This window comes from Acipenser ruthenus, chromosome 24, assembly GCF_902713425.1.
Source record: "Acipenser ruthenus chromosome 24, fAciRut3.2 maternal haplotype, whole genome shotgun sequence".
Taxonomy (NCBI): Eukaryota; Metazoa; Chordata; class Actinopteri; order Acipenseriformes; family Acipenseridae; genus Acipenser; species Acipenser ruthenus.
In genome coordinates, this window is record NC_081212.1 from 7,630,324 (window position 1) to 7,637,588 (window position 7,265).

At 44.8% G+C, this 7,265-nt stretch overlaps 1 protein-coding gene across 2 annotated transcripts; it reads left to right on the forward strand.

Annotated features, from left to right (window-relative positions):
* Positions 1-461: 461 nt before the first annotated feature.
* On the forward strand, positions 462-5,557 carry LOC117429842 (myosin regulatory light chain 2B, cardiac muscle isoform). 2 transcript variants are annotated; one of them, XM_034049714.3, is made up of 7 exons: positions 462-604; positions 2,930-3,019; positions 3,385-3,460; positions 4,103-4,207; positions 4,576-4,654; positions 4,916-4,964; positions 5,234-5,557. In XM_034049714.3, the coding sequence occupies exons 1-7, from the start codon at positions 602-604 to the stop codon at positions 5,336-5,338; spliced, it is 507 nt and encodes a 168-aa protein (XP_033905605.1). In that variant the 5' UTR covers positions 462-601; the 3' UTR covers positions 5,339-5,557. The 2 variants fall into 2 exon arrangements, with proteins under 2 accessions (XP_033905605.1, XP_058855240.1); XM_058999257.1 differs by lacking the exon at positions 462-604 and adding an exon at positions 2,238-2,381.
* Positions 5,558-7,265: the final 1,708 nt, after the last annotated feature.

Consider the following 7,265-nt stretch of genomic DNA (forward strand, 5'->3'; position numbering starts at 1 on the left):
ACCCAAACATATTCAACACAAGAACGTTTCGCCTTTTAAAGGCACTAAAGGGACAGCATTGCCATCATTAACATACAAACCCCAGCCGCTGTTAATGTCAGTGATTGCAATACAATTAGAATCCACAGGTTACTACGCACTGTATTGTAGTACCCTGCGCCACACCACTGTATGGACTGTGGAATGCTATGCTACAGATTACAATCTCACACTAGGAAGTGTAATTGACACTTCACATAACAGTGCAAGTCAAACGCTAGACAGCAATTCCTGCATCACAAGAACTCAGAGAAGCCCTTAGCTACTGCCTGCTTGTTTGTTGTTACTGACTCCCTGCCTTCGGTAAATCCCTCAGCCCCCCATCACCCCAATATAGCTCTTCTGTCAACCGCTCTCCCCCCCTCCTAACGCATGCCTCGAGTGCCTGGCATTACAAACAGTTATGTCACTTTTCCACTCTGAGGTCTATTAACTAAACTCAGAGCAGGGCTATTTTTAGCCCTGGCTGTGTTAATGTGTATATATTGAGGAGGCTCGTGTGCTTTGTTTGGTTGACTGACGGGAAACTTTGCTAAGTGGAGACAAGAAATACCACATCAATATGGTAGGGGCATCTATCTGTCTGTCTGTGTGTGTGTGTGTCTGTCTGCATGTGTGTCTGTCTGTCTGTCTGTCTGTCTGTCTGTCTCCGTCTGCCTTTCTGTCTGTCTGTCTGCCTGCCTTTCTGTCTGTCATATTATATAGACAGTCACTGTAAATGCATTAGCATCGCATATTATATAGATAGTCACTGTAAATGCATTAGCATCGCATATTATATAGACAGTCACTGTAAATGTCAATATGCTTATGCATAGTTCTATATATTACAGCTTTCATTGTGCAAAAACATTCCAAGTAAAGCTGTAAAATAAGAAGTTAAATAATAAAACTGATTTGATTATTACACTGTGGCAGGGCGGTGTAAATAGTGTGTGGGGGTGGGGGGGTGCTTTTATCAATCCCTGCCGAATACACGTGGGGGATGTAGCTATTCCCCAATTAATTAATTGAGTGCTAATTGGGGAATGGCCACATCTCTACAAAGCAAGTCAAATCCTTTGCTTGGTGGAGGAGTTTAGGTGAGTTTGTGTGCTGTGCTGTGCTGTGCTGTGCTGTGCTGCGCTGTGCTGCGCTGTGCTGTGCTGTGTTGTGCTGTGCTGCGCTGCGCTGTGCTGTGCTGTGCTGTGCTGCGCTGTGCTGTGCTGTGTTGTGCTGTGCTGCGCTGTGCTGTGTTGTGCTGTGCTGTGCTGTGTTGTGCTGTGCTGTGCTGTGCTGTGCTGTGCTGTGCGGTTGGAGTTGTGAGTGAAGGTGAATGCCTATCCTAAACAGTAGTGTTTGTATTTTTTTATTTTTTTAAAAAACCTTTTTATTTTGGCCCATGTGCCCTGTTTCTTGCTTTTTGTGTCTTTTGTTGAATAAAAGTGTGTAACAGCGCTTTAAAACTGCAGCTTCTGTCTGTGGGTCTGCTTTCCTGCCACTGACCAGCCTTGACTGCAATGCTACCCTGCTACATACACATTCAACATCTGGCTGAGCTTCCCTGTACTGAAAACTCAACGGATGCAGCAGCAAGCACAACACAATGGGCAGCAGGGCAGCTCCCACAGGAACTGAAATTCATTTTGACAGCCTATTTTTTCTATTTTAAAAAAATTCTCATTACATTATACTTTCATCTACTGCAGTAATGCAACCAAGCAGACAGCAGAGGGTATGAAATTCAAGTGCTTAAAATAACTTGAATGATATTACTTAGTTATTTAGTTCTAGTTTTGCAAAATTAACTTTTCTTTCAAAAAATAGGATTGCATTTCAGACTTGAGAAAACCCTTTAAAAACATGCCCTAACATCTAGTAGACACAATTTTAGGATGATGCCTTCAGCGGTTGTTAACCTAGATCATTAAAATTGACCTCAGTTACTTTTTACTGCAGTTTTTTTTCAGTACAGCGATGGACATTTTGCAGTAAAAGTGCAAAGTTACAGGTTTTTCCCATACTGTACTGCAGTATTGTGTATTCAAATTCTTTGCACTATTGGGACTCCATAAGTAAGGCTGTGTTTTTTTCACGGTCAACACAGATTTCACAATTTCCATGAAATGCACCCATTGTTGTGTAACATATAGTTCCCTGTGAAACTTCCCATTTCTGAAAAACGTAAAAATAAATCCATCAGTTTGCCTGATGCACTACCTGTTACACTGCATTTGGGAACCTGGCAGCTGCTGTGATTGAACACACACTGCCTAGAGCTCCACGATTTCTTTAAAATATCTTCAGTGAAAAAGACACCAGCTGCAGCAAAGATCGGAAATATTTCTGCTAAAGATCGCTCTGTCAGTACAAGAAGGGGACTTTTAATGTGTCTGTTGTTATTTTTAAATGTATTTATGTTTTCATTGTGTTTGTTCTGTGTTGTTCTGTTTAATCGTGAAATATGTATAGTATTTCTTTAGACTGGTATTTATGGCCAAAAGTTTGGTATCACCCTATAGAATAAACTCATTTAAAGTCGAATGAAACCTGCTGAATAATGTTACGTTAACATATCGAATTACATACTGCTTTGTAGTTTCCCATATACTTAACGAAAAACTAACAAAAATTGAAAAATGTGACATTTCGAAATCTAACATGAAATACTGTACAACTATTATGGCTTCCGGTAGACATTTGCGATATCATTTTGTAGTTTCTTTGATTGAAAGATGTTAAACAAAAGTTCATATAGTTTTTTAGTTTTTAAATGATGTCTCAATCCTAAAATTCTAGATGATGCAGAGCTTTTGGCCCTAGCTGTACAGTACATAGCTGTGCACACACATTATGTTTTGGTAGCAGTTCTAGTTACACGATTAACCTGCGCTGTTCCTTCCTCCCTTAGTCACCTAAGAAGGCGAAGAAGAAGGCGGAGGGGGCCAGCTCCAATGTGTTCTCAATGTTTGAGCAGTCCCAGATCCAGGAGTTTAAAGAGGTGAGTGGCCTGTGGCCCTGCCAGTACCACCGAATATTAATACTGTGCTTCTTTTCCACCCTCAAAGGTAATTTGAATTGTTTGTTTGCTTCAATATTGAGTTACAATCTTCCCTGAATCTGCCTTTACCCGGGTCTGAGATTGCTTTGAGCTTGTATGGCTTTCCTCATGCCATTCATGTAACAATAATGGGACCAAATTAAAATGACCTTCAAAGTTATAAATATCCAAGGTATGTGGTCGCATTTTATGTAGTTGTTTAAATAGTTACCTGTTTAAAATCTCTTCCTCTGTCTATATTGACAATGACAATGTCAATCCTGCGGGTGTAGTGAGAGTTCCTGGTGTTTCTTCTTCTCCTCAAGGCTTTCACCATCATGGACCAGAACAGAGACGGATTCATTACCAAAGAGGATCTGAGAGACACCTTCGCAGCGCTGGGTAATCACAGTCACAGCTCGGGAATATCACACATATCTCAACTGACATTCTCTTCTTCTTGCTTAGAATAACTTTGTACATTTTCTATTTCAATCAGCACATCCTGTGGCATTTATAGAGCTCTCAAACATGTCTTCTCTCAAAGTACAGCCGGTACACCAGAGTGTAGCCATTAACCTGTCCCCCTGCAATGCTCTGCCCCTAGTGGATGTCAGAAATACTGATACTGATGTATTTCTTACTGTACAGGCAGAGTATTGCATGGGGACAGGTTAATGGTTACACTGGTGTACCGGGTGGACTCAGAGAGTAGACATGTTTGAGAGCTCTAAAGAGGACACAGAGGTGCTTTAAACGTTTTAAAAACTCACCAGGCTGTGATTACTAGATATACAAAGTGAATCTAAGCACGGAGAAGAATACAATAGTTAACTGGGATAGTTAATTCCTGTACCAAGTTTCTCTTTAAGATCTCGAGGAATCTTGAAAAATAGTCTGTTCTAAAAACTTCACTTCTGTACCAACAATCACCTGTGCTATCTTCAAATGTTAGTTCAAAGCATGTTTATAATGTGAGTGTGTACTTGTCTGGTATTGTATTATGTTTGCGAAGGAGGGTTAATCTGGATGTGTGCTTGGCAGGACGTCTCAATGTGAAGAATGAGGAGTTGGAGGACATGGTGAATGAGGCCCCTGGAGCGATCAACTTCACCGTCTTCCTCACCATGTTTGGAGAGAAGCTCAAAGGTAGGTTCCTGTCTGTACGGTTTAGTCAATCCAATTCCAATTCCAAGTTCTATCTGGGGTAAGGAATTTCTGGGAAGGTACAGCAGCATGCAGCACAGAGTGCAGAGACTGAGGATCCTGCAGAGAGCACTCCATTTACAAGCATCTACAGGAGTGAAATGAGAATGAGCATTCATCTACACATGCTCAGACTGAAAGACCAACACAAGCTGTGTAAATCAGCTGTCATTGATTTTGTCCCTGAAGCAGTTTGAAGAGGCTACTAAAGCAGTACTGTACACAAGCAGGCATCTAATGTCTTTCACCTGGAAACTACAGTGAAAGTAAAGGACTGTGACTGCATATCACGTAATCTCTATTTCCCTTAGGAAGCGATCCAGAGGAGACCATCGTGAACGCATTTAAGATCTTCGACCCTGACGCCATAGGTCACATCAATAGTGATTAGTGAGTACACAACGTTGCAAGTCTGCACAGCTACCGGAGTATTTCAACATGCTGCATTTGTGGTTTTACAGCTTTTAAGCTCATCTCACCGACTGGGCAATCCATAACGGTAATGTATCACACAACACTGCCCACTACACCAGTCCCCACTGTCACTGCCAGTATATCTTATTAGTTAATGCTGCAACCCCCTGTGAACCCCCCTAGCAAAACATCCTGAAAAGATGATGGATTATGAAGCGATTGCATCTTCTTTTGCAGTATCAAGACAATGCTGATGACTAAAGCAGACAGATTCAGTGAGCAGGAGGTAAGAGCACCATCAGAGCAATTCTGTTGATAAAACTTTGAAGTTCTTGAGAACTCATCCATGAACGCCAGGTACAGCAGACCTTGTGAGGCATATTTATTAAAGATCTTTTATGTCTCGGGTCTTTAAATACGTAAATAATACGTATTTAAAGTAAGAATACAGTTCTTATCCAAGCGGGGTCGCAGGTTCTTAAGCATGTGAGCCATTGTAATATTAGAATGGCTCAATTTAGCAATATCTTTGACACTTTTGCCCTCCTTCTCCAGATCCAGCAGATGTTTGAGGCGTTCCCCCCCGACGTCTCCGGAAATCTCGACTACAAGAACCTGTGCTATGTCATCACCCACGGAGAGGAGAAGGACCAGGACTGAGCAGGAAGTGATGTCATCAGTCTTCCTGTCTGGAGATAGCGACAGTTTACATCCCTGGTACTAACAAAAGGTGTAAACAAACGGATTCCTTTGCCAGTGTAACCTGATCTCTTTATCGTGCATTGCTGCTTTTACAAAGAGATCTGCCCCAAATTCAGCACCAAGTAGAAATCAATAACTAGGATTCTTTTCAAATGTTGATAAATAAATGTTAATAAAGCTTTGGAACTAAATCCTGTTTTTTGCATATTTACTGTACTTAACTCCCTGAACTGAGCAAAACAGAATATAAAAGGTGTGGAATCAGAGCAGATATACAGGTATGAAAATGATAAATGTCAATATAGGTACTCGTTTTTAACTTATGCACGATGAAATCAGTCACCTCACTCTCTCCCAGTGTCAAAACCGTTCCATGTGTGTGCAGTGCACTGCGCCTTTCAGTATTGCTTTTGAACACAAACGATAATAGACCAATCAGGGCTGACTGTCACAACAGGGGCGGGATATTTTATAAGCCTGTCACAAAGACGGCCGGAGTGGGTGGCGTCAGACCAGAAGCAGGAAATAAAACGACAGAGAGGTGTGGTTTGGTGGAGCTGAGCGAATGGTTTCGCTCAGCATTTAATAAACAGAACAGAAAATAAAAAGGTTGTAAGACAAAAACACACCTCTCTGTCATTTTATTTCCTGCTTCTGGTCTGACGCCACCCACTCCAGCCGTCTTTGTGACACGTGGTGTCCTGCGTGGGATAACAGCGCCTCCAAGCGTCAGACCAGGAGGGGGGTTTTTGGAGGAAAAAAAAAAAAAAAAAAAAAGGCAATGGCAGAAGACGCCATCAAGCTACGGGACTGGATCCTGGAAAATGCTGGGCTGGAGGCCCAGTCTATGCCAGTAGCGATCCGGATCCTGTGGCTGATGGACAGGGAGCGATGGGAGGCCTATGAGAGGGAACACACCCTAAGCACCTGGGAGGAAGGTGTGGAGTTGGTCCTCAGCTACCTGGAGGCAGCTATAAACGGAACAGCAGCCCAGGTAGCAGGGTCTCCAGCAGGAGGGTTCATGGCCAGCTGCCCCTTCCTAGAGTGGGAGGAGCCAGAGCGTCCACAGCCCAAGCGGGAGGAGCCTGAACGTCCTACGCTTGAGTGGGAGGAGCCCGAACGTCCTACGCCTGAGTGGGGGGAGCCCGAACGTCCACAGCCCAAGAGGGGGGAGTCGGTGCGTCCACAGCCCAAAGAGAGGGAAGTCGGGCTTCCACAGCCCTAGGACCCAAGCTGCCAGCAGAGGGAGAATGTCTCCTGGTTCCACCTCCACCAGCAGAGGATGAATGCCTGCTGTCCCCATGTCCACCAGCAGATGGAGAATGCCTGCTGTCCCCATCTCCACCAGCAGAGGGAAAATGCCTGCTGTCCCCATCTCCACCTGCAGAGGAAGAATGCCTGCTGGTTTCCCTTTCAGAGGCAGAGCCGCACCAGTCCCCTGCAAGAAAGGCAGAGCCGCACCAGTCCCCTGCAAGAGAGGCAGAGCAGCACCAGTCCCATGCAAAAGGGGGAGACTACACGCTGCTCCCACCTTCATTGCCAGGAGACTACATGCTGCTCCCACCTTCACCGGCAGGAGCAGAGCAGCCAGAGCTGCCTCTGCCTCCGCTACCTTCACCGGCAGGAGCAGAGCAGCCGGAGCTGCCTCTGCCTCCGCCACCTTCACCGGCAGGAGCAGAGCAGCAGGAGCTGCCTCTACCTCCGCCACCTTCACCGCCAGGAGCAGAGCAGCAGGAGCTGCCTCTACCTCCGCCACCTTCACCGTCAGGAGCAGAGCAGCAGGAGCTGCCTCTCTCCGCCACCTCCACCGCCAGGAGCAGAGCAGCAGGAGCTGCCTCTGCCTCCGCCACCTTCACCGTCAGGAGCAGAGCAGCAGGAGCTGCCT